This window comes from Amphiura filiformis, chromosome 6 (assembly GCF_039555335.1).
Source record: "Amphiura filiformis chromosome 6, Afil_fr2py, whole genome shotgun sequence".
Lineage (NCBI taxonomy): Eukaryota > Metazoa > Echinodermata > Ophiuroidea > Amphilepidida > Amphiuridae > Amphiura > Amphiura filiformis.
In genome coordinates this window covers 61,254,638-61,270,837 of record NC_092633.1, presented here as the reverse complement: position 1 = coordinate 61,270,837, position 16,200 = coordinate 61,254,638, and the positions used below count along the sequence as shown (strand labels likewise).

Here is a 16,200-nt window from a genome sequence, read left to right as displayed (position 1 = left end):
TTTGACTATATCGCCCTGCACTACAAGCACGTTGCACTCATCACTGACAACGTGAAATTAAGAGGGCCAAACAATTCTATTATGCAAACAGGGTTCGTAATCTTCAGGCTACCAATCCACGGAAGTGGCATCAGCAAATCAAGACCATGACGGGAAATAAAAATCTGAAGTCAGCATACCTGTCCCAGGGTAGACGATGATGATTATGTTGCCATTGCGAACAAAATCAATGATCAGTTTGTGCAGGTGTCATCCCATATGTCACATTTGGATCTTTGCAATCTTGAGACCTACTTACCCGGGCCTACTTACCGGCCATTGATCCCCCTCCATGCTCTACAGTTTGTCCACTCTGAAGTACAAAGTGACAACGCGCGCGTATACAGCGCGTAAACATTGCGCAGTGCTGCGTCTCTGCTGCAGGTGTGCGTGCCTTCAAAGTCGGCACAATGTGTGCGTCCGCGTCGGTACTTTGTACTTCAGAGTAGACTGACTGTAGGCCTACCCATGGGATGTGTATGCTGAACTCAGTAAAGTTAAAGCCAGTAAAGCATGTGGTCCAGATGAGGTTTCCCCAAGGGATTCGCATACGAATTAAGAATCCCTGTTACTGACATTTTGAATTGTTCTTATCATGAGGGAGTGGTCCCCACCCAGTGGAAAAAAGCCATCGTTGTCCCGATCCCCAAAACAAAACCTCCCAAGGTCGATAAACTTAGATCTGTCTCCTTGACCGATGTTTTGTCAAAAATAGGTGAAGAATTTATTTGTGAAGTGGATTTTGGAAGACATCAAAGACAAACTTGACCTCCAACAGTTTGGTAACATCAAGGGTATCTCAACTTCACACTACTTTGTGTGAACCTACTCTCAACCTACTCTACACCAGTAGCGTAGCCAGCGGGGGGGGGCAGAGTGCCCCCCCCTGTCCCTGAAGAAAAGTGCCCCTCTGACAAAAAATGAAAGAAAATCAGGAGGGCAAAGGAAAAGAAAAAGGGCAAGGAGCCCTTTTTCTAGCAAAATTCAGGGCCAAAATAGTGTAAAATACAAATTTTTCCGCGCACATTGTAACAATAAAGCCCTTTTTTAGCCGGATAATGGGCGAAAATAGTGTGAAATACCATTTTTTTCGCGCTACGCGCGCACATCATCCCAATAAGGCCCTTTTCGGGAAGCTCGAAAACATACAGTATCTATATGTATTGATGCAACTGCAATTGTTTTCGTCTGTGCCCCAAAATTTAATTTTGCCCCCCTGACCAAGAAAGCTGGCTACGCCCCTGCTCTACACTCTTCATCAAGGTGCTCACAGGGTCAACAACGTGTGAACGGTGGTTCTGACGGACTTCTCCAAAGCGTTCGATATGATAGACTACAACATCCTCGGTGAGAAATTTATCCACTTGGGAGTCCGCAGATCCATCGTTGTTGTGTGACTTTGATAGCAACCGTATGCAATGTGTCCGCTACAATCAATCACTCTCTGAGTTCAAAGTTCTCAATGGTGCCCTCCCACAAGGGACTAAACTCGGCCCAATTGGCTTCCAAGTTATCATTAATGATGCGGTTCAGACCAAAGATGCAATCATTAACTGTTGGAAGTACGTGGATGACCTGACACTTGCTGAAAATCGTCCATATCCCCAACCAAGCAAGCTTCAAGATACACTGGAAGAGTTCACTGAGTGGACAAACAAAAACAAGCTTAGCTTGAACCCTAGCAAGTGTCAGGCCATCCAGGTCTGTTTTTGAAATTGAAGTAGAAAGCGTCTTTTTACGCAAAGGAGTGTCTCTTGAACCAGACCTTGACATATTTTGATCTTGGTAATGATATAAGAGGAAGGTGAATGATAACAAGAATAATTCGTTGTAAATCGGATTAACTACCATAGCAATAGATGAATACAATTTTAACTATATCGCCCCACACTACAAGCAGGTTGCACTCATCACCTGTGTATGTCAAAGACACTAATCTAACAGGTATATTTTGTTTTGACTCCGTTTCGATGCTTTTAACCGTATTCTGTACTAATAAAAAAAAAAAAAAAAAAATAGCAAATACATTGTGACCATTCTATGTTTCTAATAAGCGAATAATTATTTTGATTCCATTATCTTAGGTTACGCATACATATTACCTCTTGACTACATTCAACCACACTACTAGCCAAGTTTGTATGCGGGGGAAGCATACTACACGTTCTAATGTCTCAAGAACAAACCAAGTCGTTAAGTGTTCACCAGAAATCGACAATCTTAGCCCTTTTGCTACCTATCTTTTGGAAAGTGCATCGTACTCTGTAATTGAACCATTCTTTCCTGCCGAGGTAAGTTAATGTGTAGCTACCATTCGATTTTGTGACATTCTCTTGGTAATTCATGTTTTTATTCCGTTTTAATTCTGAGGTAAAATTATAGCGTGTTGCCTAAATAATGTAAGTAAACATGCGCTTGTGGCATTCTGGGAATCGAAGTACAAGAATGCATGTAATTCTCGTTGGCGTATCCATAGGACTAGGCTTACTGTGATACTTTGAGCACATTATAATGTTATCTTGGTGTAGATTATAGTCATCCAGTAAATAAATAAGGTAAAGTTAAATCGAATTCCAGTCTACCGGCTTTAATCTTCTGTCGTTAAGCACATTTTAATTGGATTACGTTAACTGACATGCCCCTGTGATTGCACTGACGCTTGACCAGTGCGATAAACAACACATTTTGGGGACGAAATTAAGTTAAAAAGCAATCAAAATATAATACAAATTCCTCTATTATCAACAACGTAATCACCGCAATCGGCCACACAGTGGCCGAGATGTATGCGAATACGTTTTGTACACAAACTTGATCAATTCGGCACAGAAACAGTGGCGAAAACAGAACCCAAAAATCACTTTTTCTTGAATTGTGCCCCTCCAGATTTCAGATTTCGGTTGGGTCAGGTTTTCTAGAAATTCAGAGAAAATTGCAGGACGAGATGTTGTTGCGAATGAAAGAGAAGCACCTTTTACTGTCGCTATGGAAAATCTCAGCCCAGTAAAATCACCGATCTCAATGGTCCACACCGCGCGAGATGAATGTCATATGCAAAACATGTTCAATTCGGCACAGAAACCATGGCAAATACAAGGGTCAATAATCACAGATATTGGAACATTCCAATATCTGTGCAATAATAAACCTCCAACTTTTGAATTTAGGTTGAGACATGTTTTCTAGTTTTCTAGAAATTCACAGAAAATTGCAGGACGACACGTATTTGTGAGACAAAGAGACGCACTTTTTACTTTAATAATAATAATATTTTATTCCTATAAAGCACATTACATTAAGATCTCAAGGCGCTGAACATATTACAAGCATAAATACATGAACACAATAAAAGATACTTTGAATATACATTAATCAAAATACGGACAAGCATTTAGAATAAAGAGAGAGTGAAGCACATCAATGGATATTGCATATGCAGTATGGCAATATTTCGCAAGAACAGAAAACAGCACTGTTGAATAATACCTCACAATGCATCTTACTCGGAGAAATGCACACAAAATACAATGACAATCGAGAGCAAAAAAGCATGGTAAGGGTGAAATATGCGTTGAATGAGAACAAAAAAGAAGCATAAAATGATAAATACAATGTATACACACAGCGTATATTGCACCGTAAAAATGCTCAGAATCCAAACACCTATATCAGAATTTAGGTTAAGGTACTCAAGAAAAGTAGTTATTTACGATACCAAGTGTTACGAGTCGGATTTGACTCAAGGCCAAAATCACCTTTTACCCGAACTCAAACGAATGCAGAACACAAATACACTGTTTGATTAAGCTAACAAAATCTAAGTCTTTAATTAAAAGCAAAATATGATTGGTACAATATATGACAACAAATGCACATACAAAAATAATCAAATAATAATAATCACTCTTTTAACTAATTAGTACTTATCCAGCATTCTTCTTCTTGAAACTAACAGAGTTCTTGCAATGTTCTGGACGGCTGATGTAAATATCCTCATTCACTTGTCCTGCGGAAATCAGCAAAGTCCATTGTAAATTTGCATATAAATATCCATACGAATAAAATCCTCACACGAAAATGATGCTGCTTTCTCCAATCATTTATCTTCTTGCGCTGCCTTCTCCAAAAATATATCTCCTTGCGCTGCTTTCTCCAAAATTGGTTTCTTTCACCAATCACTTTTTCCCCAGGAAACAGGCTTCTTTAACACTGCTCCGCTGTATTTGACAGATGTGTTGTTTTAAAATACCAGACTCCAGCAAGTCGACAGAAGAACTTTAATCCTTTGATGAGAAGGAGCACATTCGCGTACTCATAAATCTCCTTCGTTGCTGTATTAAAATAGCTCAATTATTGGCTATGTAAACTGGTTAAAATTTACTTCGTTTTTTAAGCACGAAGACCAACACACACATGTGGAGTTTTACAATCTCCCATGACATTCTGCAACACCAAACTCCAAATCTTCACCTTTTATACACACAATCTATTAATAGACCATTCTGTGACATTTACTTCCTGCGGAATTTCCAAAATTATGTCCATTTCACAATCTGTTATTAGGGAATCCCCTAATGGTGCAACTATGCACTGAACATTGAGAATTAATAACCCTAAAACATGTCGTAACACACAAACTCTTGCATGATTACTTAAGGTGTTTCCCCTTGTCTCACACTTCTCATGACATACTTTCAGCTTGTAAACAAAGTTAAATATTAGCCATTGGCTTTCACTTGACATTTAGATCACAAAATACACATTAACCAGACTTCAGCGACAGTGCAGGCTTTTTTCTCTTTCTTTTTCCTGTTGGGAAAAAGAACAATTTGCATCATTTTCTTTTCATTTCATTTGCAGCATTCACGCAAATCAGAGCAATTTTATTTTCTGACTTTGTACAATCTGGTGAGAACAGGGCTCTTGAGAGAAAAACAAGTGAGTGTATGACAATGTGTGACAAAAATTGCTTGCCTCCCCCCCCCTTTTGACCGGCCAAAATAGTTGTCCCCCTCCCCTCTTTTGGCTTGCCAAACAGCAGACTTTTACAACTGTCCAAACGAGATGACACAAAGGCATGTATAAGACGCTCTGTTGAATTACTGTCCAAATTATCTGACCGATTTTGTAAACAGCAAAAGAGGCCGATCTCGTGACGGATTTGAGATGATCTTAGACTTTCATGTCTAGTGTGCTATCAATTACAAAAACAAGGGTCAAAATACCTTTTTATTCAATCATAAACCTCCAGATGTCAGATTTAGGTTGAGACATGTTTTCAAGAAATTCGCAGAAAATTGCAGGACGACACGTATTTTTGAGTGAAAGAGAAGCACTTTTTACCATCGCTATCGAATATCTAGACCTAGTAAAATTCGAACTCACGAAGGGGGGTTGTGCTACACTTGTTAACTAGTTCTGGCTACGTTCACAAAAAAGGTACATTTCAATCATGTAAAAATCAGAATTTTGAAAAACATTGATGGCGTCCTCTTCAGAAATGTTACAATAATGGCTAAGATTTCCTCTCAACTGATGTGACTGTCCCGGGTTGGTTTATGAAGTACTTTGCCACGGCCAAGGGAGGTAGGACAACGGAGCTATTAATGTCTTTATAAGACATTATTCCCCATAGAACACTACAGTTAAAGGGGGTCTCCGGCAATCATAATATTATGCCTTATAAGTTAGAAAAATAATTATCAAGCACGAATCACATGGTTTTATTTAAAACAAATTCATATTGACCATAAAAACGAATTAAAACAGTTGGCTCTCAACACGCGATATTCAAAATTCCCGCGCCGAAATTGTCTAAGTGCAATGACGTAATGGTTATTGTGCTCAATTGTCGTCAGCCTTCATTTTATTACTGGGACATCATTGCACTCGACAATTTCGGCGTCCGGGAATTTTGAATATCGCGTGTTGAGAGATGGATGTTTTTATTCGTTTTTATGGTCACTATGAGTTTGTTTTAAACAAAACCACGTGATTCGTGTTTGATAATTTTTTTTGCATATAAGGCATAATGTTATGATTGCCGGAGACCCCCTTTAAGCGCTGAAGATAGTGTGCGAGCTTTACTTCATTGTTTCGCTTTTAAAAAAAAAAAAAACCTCCCTGACAGTTGTTGTTGCTAATATTATATCAAACATTTTGGCAAAGAATAACAAAATAAAATTTGACCAAAATCGTATATTGTGGCTTTAAGAACATTCCACCTGCATGTTTGGACCTCACTCAATTTGGGTAACTCATCTAAAATTCTGGCAGAAAGTCGTTGCCACACCAGCATTATTGTTACAAGCATACACTCGCCAGAGTTAAGTATGTGATATTTCTGCATAATTGAAAGTACACATTCAGCTTACTAGTCTCCTCTTCCCCATTGTTCAATGTTGGGAGACTATAAGCTGTAATGTAGTCCACTGTTGTCCAACATTGCAATAGGGGAGCGGGGAAGGATGTTGGTCAATTATTGCTTTGGTGTGGCAACCTTTTTCCATTAAGGTGCGGGATTGTAACTATCTAAAATATCCTGACAAATATCCAATTAGCTTCAGCTATTAGCTATTAAGATATTTGGATATTATTAAAGGATATTATGGATAATTTGGATAATAGTTGCACCTACTGATATTTTGGATATTTGGATATTTTAGATAATTTGGATATTATCAAGGATATTATGGATATTTATATATTTCAGATATTTGGATATTTTAGATATTATGGCTAATTAAGATATTTTAGATATTTTGGATATTATTATGGCTAATTAGGATAATTTGGATATTTGTTATATTTTTCATATTATTATGGGTCATGAGGATAATTTGGATATTTCAGATATTTGGATATTCTAGATAATTTGGCTATTATTAGGGCTATTTTGGATAATTTGGATATTTTGGATATTATTGTGGCTAATTAGGATAATTTGGATATTTCAGATATTAGGATATTTTAGATATTTTGGATATTATTATGGCTATTTAGGATAATTTTGATATTTTAGATATTTTGTATATTATTAGGGCTATTTAGGATAATTTGGATATTTTGAATATTATTATGGCTAATTAGGATAATTTGGATATTTCTGATATTTTCATATTATTATGGATATCATTAGGGCTATTTTGGATAATTTGGATATTTGGGATATTATTATGGCTAATTAGGATAATTTGGATATTTCTGATATTTTTCATATTATTATGGGTCATTAGGATAATTTGGATATTTCAGCTATTTGGATATTTTAGATAATTTGGATATTATTAGGGCTATTTTGGATAATTTGGATATTTTAGATATTTTGTTTTTTTATGGCTAATAAGGATAATTTGGATATTTCTGATATTTTTCATATTATGGGTCATTAGGATAATTTGGATATTTCAGCTATTTGGATATCTTAGATAATTTGGATATTATTAGGGCTATTTTGGATAATTTGTATATTTTAGATATTATTATGGCTAATTAGGATAATTTGGATATTTCTGATATTTTTCATATTATTATGGATCATTAGGATAATTTGGATATTTCAGATATTTTAGATAATTTGGATATTATTAGGGCTATTTTGGATAATTTGGATATTTTAGATAATTTGGATATTATTATGCCTAATTAGGATAATTTGGATATTTCTGATATTTTTCATATTATTATGGGTCATTAGGATAATTTGGATATTTCAGCTATTTGGATATTTTAGATAATTTGGATATTATTAGGGCTATTTTGGATAATTTGGATATTTTAGATATTTTGGATATTAGCCTATTATGGCTAATTAGGATAATTTGGATATTTCTGATATTTTTCATATTATTATATATATTATTAGGGCTATTTTGGATAATTTGGATATTTTAGATATTTTGAATATTTTTATGGCTAATTAGGATAATTTGGATATTTCTGATATTTTTCATATTATTATGGGTCATTCTGATAATTTGGATATTTCAGCTATTTGGATATTTTAGATAATTTGGATATTATTAGGGCTATTTTGGATAATTTAGATATTTTAGATATTTTGGATATTATTATGGCTAATTAGGATAATTTGGATATTTCTGATATTTGTCATATTATTATGGGTCATTAGGATAATTTGGATATTTTAGATAATTTGGATATTATTAGGGCTATTTTGGATAATTTGGATATTTTAGATATTTTGGATATTATTATGGCTAATTAAGATAATTTGGATATTTCTGATATTTTTCATATTATGGGTCATTAGGATAATTTGGATATTTCAGCTATTTGGATATTTTAGATAATTTGGATATTATTAGGGCTATTTTGGATAATTTGGATATTTTAGATATTATTATGGCTAATTAGGATAATTTGGATATTTCTGATATTTTTCATATTATGGGTCATTAGGATAATTTGGATATTTCAGATATTTGGATATTTTAGATAATTTGGATATTATTAGGGCTATTTTGGATATTTGAGATATTTTGGATATTATTATGGCTAATTAGGATAATTTGCATATTTCTGATATTTTTCATATTATTATGGGTCATTAGGATAATTTGGATATTTCAGATATTTGGATATTTTAGATATTAGGATAATTTGCATATTTATGATCTGAGGGCTAATTAGGATAATTTGCATATTTTTCAGATATTATTATGGCTATGCCTACCTATTTCACAACGTTTACAAATATGAGTCTTCAAATGATACATCTTTCTCTCATAGTTTTTGCAACTTTAATGTACAATATTATCATCATCACCATAAATACACTGACATGTAAAATACAATATGCGTCGTTCTTTAAGAGAGAAAGTCCAGTAATTTCAAATAAAATGAAAAATATCTGGCCAAATTAAAAAATATCGAATTTCTTTAAAGTTTACCAATGAGTTACACTTTGGTCAAGGGCAACCATGATTATAATAATTTTGGCATTTGTGGCTGGTTACCATGGCAACGACCAAATATGTTATTTTGAATGAATATGGGCAAATTCTTTTAAAAAGGTTGGTTGAAAAAGGCAAAAAGTCAAATGCATGGGTACAAAATTCCATACAACACCCATACCCTATCTTTTGCCTGAGTAGAAGGCAAGGTTAGATCTATCATTTAAGTGTATCGTCATTGTAATTGAAGCTTCCATTGTGGCAGATACCATTATTGCAAATAGGGGTGTTTTACTAAAATAAATTCATCTGAAAAAAGGCATACTTTTAAGTTACCATTTACAATAAAGGAACACATCCTCAAAACTCATACTTGCTCCATGGATGCACAAAGACTTTGGAAAGTCATATAGGACAAAATTACTTTGGGACCTTGGATAATTTTTACACAGTGTTTCTAGAAAAAAACGTATTTTTAAAACTAATTTTCGTGTGTGAACGCATTTTTTCTGAATTTTTAAAGCTATGTTTGATCCTTTCACTGAAGGCATACCTATTTTGAGCCTAAAAATTAACATGTCCAACTTTGGGACCTCAGATTCTGTTTACACAGTGTTTCTAGAAAAAACACCGTATTTTGTAGACTAATTTTCGCGTGTAAACGCATTTTTTCTGAATTTTTAAAGCTATGTTTGATCCTTTCACTGAAGGCATGTACCTATATTTAGCCTAAAAATTAATGTGTCCAACTTTGGGACCTCAAATACTGTTTACACAGTGTTTCTAGAAAAAAACCGTATTTTGTAGACTAATTTTCGCGTGTAAACGCATTTTTTGAATTTGTAAAGCTATGTTTGATCCTTTCACTGAAGGCATACCTATATTTAGCCTAAAAATTAATATGTCCAACTTTGGGACCTCAGATACTGTTTACACAGTGTTTCTAGAAAAAAACCGTATTTTGTAGACTAATTTTCGCGTGTAAACGCATTTTTTCACTGAAGGCATACCTATTTTGAGACTATCGATTAATATTGAAATTTGGAAACGCTAAAAGAAATGTTTGTTTTTTCATCAAGTGTTTCTATATTATAGATAATTATATTTAAAAGTAGGCCCTGCCAGAAACTCAATGTATACAATATGAAAAATCAAGATTTGTTCCTTGTGCATAAAATAGAAATACAAGCTTTGATTGTGTGCCTTAAGTCATGCTTTTTCTATACTGATAGTTTTCTACCAGTGCAGTTATACTTAAAATTTCTTATAATGGGTTGGGTATTGAAAGTTGTGAAAACTTCAGGTAGGTTTACAACTGGACAAACTACTTGAGAGAAAAGTTTCAAACAGGGGAGGAAACTGGCAAAAAGCTAGAAACAAAGGAAGTTGCTAAGAGCATGAGAAATGCACAGGGTGCAGCTGGTCAGAACCTTTTTTCTGTCCAAGAATACCTGACATGTCAACAGGTTAGCAGTTTCTACTCAAGAGAAGAACAGCCAGGAGAAGACCGAAGTGTACAAGTGAAGCATCAGAGCTTATCAGACAATGATATAAACGCTGCAAACAACATTATGCTTGCAACACCCAGTGATGTTTCAAAACATAGACATTTGCCATTTTGCTAATGAGGGTACATTATCAAACCTTGCAACAATTGAAGGATATCTGCCAATCATTTCAAATTGATACCACCGATGTTAAGACAAAGAGGAGACAGGCTCCATATATTGAGAAGGTTACCATTTTTTCAAAGCAGTGCCCATGCTTTAAATAAGGAACAAGAGTATTTCAATCTGTCTATGCTTCAGGAACATCTGTATAAATACTAACAACACAAAATGTGTTGTAGACAGTGGTTTAACCAAATTTGATCATTCCCTCAAACAAATTGATGCTAATACTTTGTCGCTATCTCCATTGTTTAGACTTATGTAGAATGGAAATCCCTCAATGAAAGAATCTGAATTGGGTAATGGCAACACGTTAAGGGGGTACTACACCCCAGCCCAATTTTGTGCCTATTTTCGCATTTTTTCAAAAATTATAGCGCATTGGTGACAAGTAAGATATGTATATTATAGGGGCAAGGACTACAACTACTGCACTGGAAATTTTATTTCAACACAGCCAACAGTTGTGGAGTTACAATCAAAAATGAGGGAAAACCAATATTTGATCAATAAATCAATAACTACTTGCCTTGAGTTGCTGAATTTTCAGTGCAGTACGTAGTTGTAGTCCTTTCCCCTATAATATACATATCTTACTTGTCACCAAGGCGCTATAATTTTTGAGAAAAATGCAAAAATAGGCACAAAATTGGCCAGGGGTGTAGTACCCCTTAATTGACACGTAACTTCAGTAGAACAGACAAAGGCCTGTATTGGATTCACATTGTGCCACAGAACTGCTGCATTGGCGGGTTATTTAGTCTGTATTATTTTCAATGCAAAAATTCAGGTTGTAAAATCGGAATAATACACACTTTGAAAAAAAAAATCAGGGGAACTGGCAACACTTGGGCCCACAGATGAGATTTTAGTGCATGATTTGTTGCATTCTAACACTATTTACCATGTTTACATAAAGATGTGTTGTTGTATTTTCAATTGTGATGATCGGTAAAAGTATTGTATCTTAATAGTGTATCTTATATATCATGAATTTTCAAAAAATATCAAAGTATCTGGCAACACCCTGTCAAAGAAGATGCAGGTCCCAAGCTGATTTCTTATTTCATTTAACTATCAAGGTCCCTTTTACCTGAATCTATAATTTTAGATCAATCAAAGCGTTACTTTATATATAATGAGCTGCTCAAGTTGGCACTTAATTGACAATCCTGATAAATTGAAAAACACCCCTTTCTAAAATTAATGGTACATCCCAACTCTAGACACCTGGTTATTGTTTTTGATACTATCATGAAGCTGAGACATAATGCTAATACCCCCATGTAAAAATAAATATTCTAAAAACTTTGTTCATGTGCTGCAGATGTCTCAAAATCTTGATATTTTGACCTTTAAAATCTTGAAATGTGCCTAAAAGGGCCTAAATATTGAAATTTGCCTGTTGCCAAGGAAACCAAGTGTGAATCAGAAAATTTTGATCACCTAATTTGTTGCTGGTCCATTGACTACTGTTGGGCAAAATATAAGAAAAAGTCATTTTCCAAAGTTGGCCATTGTGTGCTTCATATTTACGGACTTTTGCTCTTAAAAGTCTTTTCCAACTATACATGCTTTAGGAAACTTGATGCATATGCAACTTTAATGTACAATATAGTATGCGTCGTTCTTTCAAAGTCTTTTCCAACTATATCCATCGTTTAGGATTATAGCGGATATTTTAGCTAATATCCAAATTAGCAGATATTTTGGCTAATTTAGATAATAGCTAAATAGCTGATAATATCTTAATATCCATCACTTACTAAGTCAAAAAATTTCAATTAAAATTTTATAAGTTCCTAATATACAAATATCTGATATAGCGGATATTTTAGCTAATACCCAAATTAGCAGATATTTTGGCTAATTTAGATAATAGCTAAATAGCCGCTAATAGCTTAATATCCATCACTTACTACGTTAAAAAAATTTCAATAAATTTTTTTATAAGTTCCTAATATACAAATATCTGATATAGCGGATATTTTAGCTAATATCCAAATTAGCAGATATTTTGGCTAATTTAGATAATAGCTAAATAGCCGATAATATCTTAATATCCATCACTTACTACGTTAAAAAATTTCAATAAATTTTTTTATAAGTTCTAATATACAAATATCTGATATAGCGGATATTTTAGCTAATATCCAAATTAGCAGATATTTTGGCTAATTTACATAATAGCTAAATAGCCGATAATATCTTAATATCCATCACTTAGTAAGTCAAAAAATTTCAATAACAATTTTATAAGTTCCTAATATACAAATATCTGATATAGCGGATATTGTAGCTAATATCCAAATTAGCAGATATTTTGGCTAATTTAGATAATAGCTAAATAGCCGATAATATCTTAATATCCATCACTTACTAAGTCAAAAAATTTCATTTATAATTTTATAAGTTCCTAATATACAAATATCTGATATAGCGGATATTGTAGCTAATATCCAAATTAGCAGATATTTTGGCTAATTTAGATAATAGCTAAATAGCCGATAATATCTTAATATCCATCACTTACTACGTTAAAAAAATTTCAATAAATTTTTTATAAGTTCCTAATATACAAATATCTGATATAGCGGATATTGTAGCTAATATCCAAATTAGCAGATATTTTGGCTAATTTACATAATAGCTAAATAGCCGATAATATCTTAATATCCATCACTTAGTAAGTCACAAAATTTCAATAACAATTTTATAAGTTCCTAATATACAAATATCTGATATAGCGGATATTGTAGCTAATATCCAAATTAGCAGATATTTTGGCTGATTTAGATAATAGCTAAATAGCCGATAATATCTTAATATCCATCACTTACTAAGTCAAAAAATTTCAATTATAATTTTATAAGTTCCTAATATACAAATATCTGATATAGCGGATATTGTAGCTAATATCCAAATTAGCAGATATCTTGGCTAATTTAGATAATAGCTAAATAGCTGATAATATCTTAATATCCATCACTTACTAAGTAAAAAAAAAAAAAATTCAATTAAAATTTTATAAGTTCCTAATATACATATATCTGATATAGCGGATATTGTAGCTAATATCCAAATTAGCAGATATTTTGGCTAATTTAGATAATAGCTAAATAGCTGATAATATCTTAATATCCATCACTTACTAAGTAAAAAATTCAATTAAAATTTTATAAGTTCCTAATATACAAATATCTGAAATATCGGATATTGTAGCTAATATCCAAATTAGCAGATATTTTGGCTAATTTAGATAATAGCTAAATAGCCGATAATATCTTAATATCCATCACTTACTAAGTCAAAAAATTTCAATTATAATTTTATAAGTTCCTAATATCCAAATATCTGATATAGCGGATATTTTAGCTAATATACAAATTAGCAGATATTTTGGCTAATTTAGATAATAGCTAAATATCTGATAATATCTTAATATCCATCACTTACTAAGTAAAAAAAAAATTCAATTAAAATTTTATAAGTTCCTAATATACAAATATCTGATATAGCGGATATTGTAGCTAATATCCAAATTAGCAGATATTTTGGCTAATTTACATAATAGCTAAATAGCCGATAATATCTTAATATCCATCACTTAGTAAGTCACAAAATTTCAATAACAATTTTATAAGTTCCTAATATACAAATATCTGATATAGCGGATATTGTAGCTAATATCCAAATTAGCAGATATTTTGGCTGATTTAGATAATAGCTAAATAGCCGATAATATCTTAATATCCATCACTTACTAAGTCAAAAAATTTCAATTATAATTTTATAAGTTCCTAATATACAAATATCTGATATAGCGGATATTGTAGCTAATATCCAAATTAGCAGATATCTTGGCTAATTTAGATAATAGCTAAATAGCTGATAATATCTTAATATCCATCACTTACTAAGTAAAAAAAAAATTCAATTAAAATTTTATAAGTTCCTAATATACATATATCTGATATAGCGGATATTGTAGCTAATATCCAAATTAGCAGATATTTTGGCTAATTTAGATAATAGCTAAATAGCTGATAATATCTTAATATCCATCACTTACTAAGTAAAAAAATTCAATTAAAATTTTATAAGTTCCTAATATACAAATATCTGAAATATCGGATATTGTAGCTAATATCCAAATTAGCAGATATTTTGGCTAATTTAGATAATAGCTAAATAGCCGATAATATCTTAATATCCATCACTTACTAAGTCAAAAAATTTCAATTATAATTTTATAAGTTCCTAATATCCAAATATCTGATATAGCGGATATTTTAGCTAATATCCAAATTAGCAGATATTTTGGCTAATTTAGATAATAGCTAAATATCTGATAATATCTTAATATCCATCACTTACTAAGTAAAAAAAAATTCAATTAAAATTTTATAAGTTCCTAATATACAAATATCTGATATAGCGGATATTGTAGCTAATATCCAAATTAGCAGATATTTTGGCTAATTTAGATAATAGCTAAATAGCTGATAATATCTTAATATCCATCACTTACTAAGTAAAAAAATTCAATTAAAATTTTATAAGTTCCTAATATACAAATATCTGAAATATCGGATATTGTAGCTAATATCCAAATTAGCAGATATTTTGGCTAATTTAGATAATAGCTAAATAGCCGATAATATCTTAATATCCATCACTTACTAAGTAAAAAATTGCACAAAAAATTTGCTAAGTCCCTAATATACAAATATCAGATATTTTAGATAATATGAGATATTATGATCCACAAAAATAGCCAAATAGCCAAAAACAACCTTGTAACTATCTAAAATAGCAGATTTTTCACCCTATACTACAACACACAAATTATCCAAATTATCTACAAATAAAAAAAAAAGTTACAATCCCGCACCTAACTCCCTTTTTCGCCATGATTTTAGCTTACAATCGTTGAATCAACATGTTCTGTTTTCCTGTTATCTTGTTACAGGCTAATCGAAAAGGTGTAGGCGCCGTAACAACTGGTTCTATATTCTCGGTGTATCTCTTTGTTCAGGTTATTTCTTTTCCGTTGTGGGGGAAATATGTAAGTTACTTCAAGCACTTCAGCATCTACATAAACTAAAGAGATTAGTTAAGGCTGGTTCAATATTCGGCTTCGAATACGTTTTGGGCGTCAAAATATATGCGGCTTCGAATATTAAACTATGAACCGGAGAAAGATATATTTCTACAATTCACAGCGTTGCCCGACTGTTAACAAGTATTGCCTGTTGACCAATGTAAGCAAAATTTAGAGAATTTCTTTAACGAAAATCATAATAGGTAAACTCCATTGAACTATTGTCATGATTAATGTCTGTATAAATGGGTCTAAATAGGAGCAGTGGCGTAACCAGTGGGGGCCGGGGTGCAAACTGCCCCCGGACACAAAAAACCTGGAAGAAGAGTAAACATTTGGGAAGGGGAAAGGGGGAAGAAAAAAAGAGGGAAGAAAAACGAAGGAAGAGAAAGGGGAAAGAAGAGAAAAAAGGGGAAGGGAGAAGAGAATAAAGGGAAAGAAAGAGGGAAGAGAAAGGGGAAAGAAGAAAAGA

General features: G+C 32.8%; 1 protein-coding gene across 3 annotated transcripts in view; it reads left to right on the top strand.

The window, feature by feature from the left end:
- Positions 1–16,200, top strand: part of LOC140155763 (MFS-type transporter SLC18B1-like) — a 49,236-nt gene that overhangs the window by 2,192 nt on the left and 30,844 nt on the right. For all 3 annotated transcript variants that reach the window (XM_072178723.1, XM_072178724.1, XM_072178722.1), the window contains exons 2-3: positions 2,124–2,330; positions 15,597–15,692. In XM_072178723.1, coding sequence (XP_072034824.1) covers positions 2,181–2,330; positions 15,597–15,692 — 246 coding nt within the window. In that variant the 5' untranslated portion in view covers positions 2,124–2,180. The remainder of the gene's footprint in view (positions 1–2,123; positions 2,331–15,596; positions 15,693–16,200) is intronic.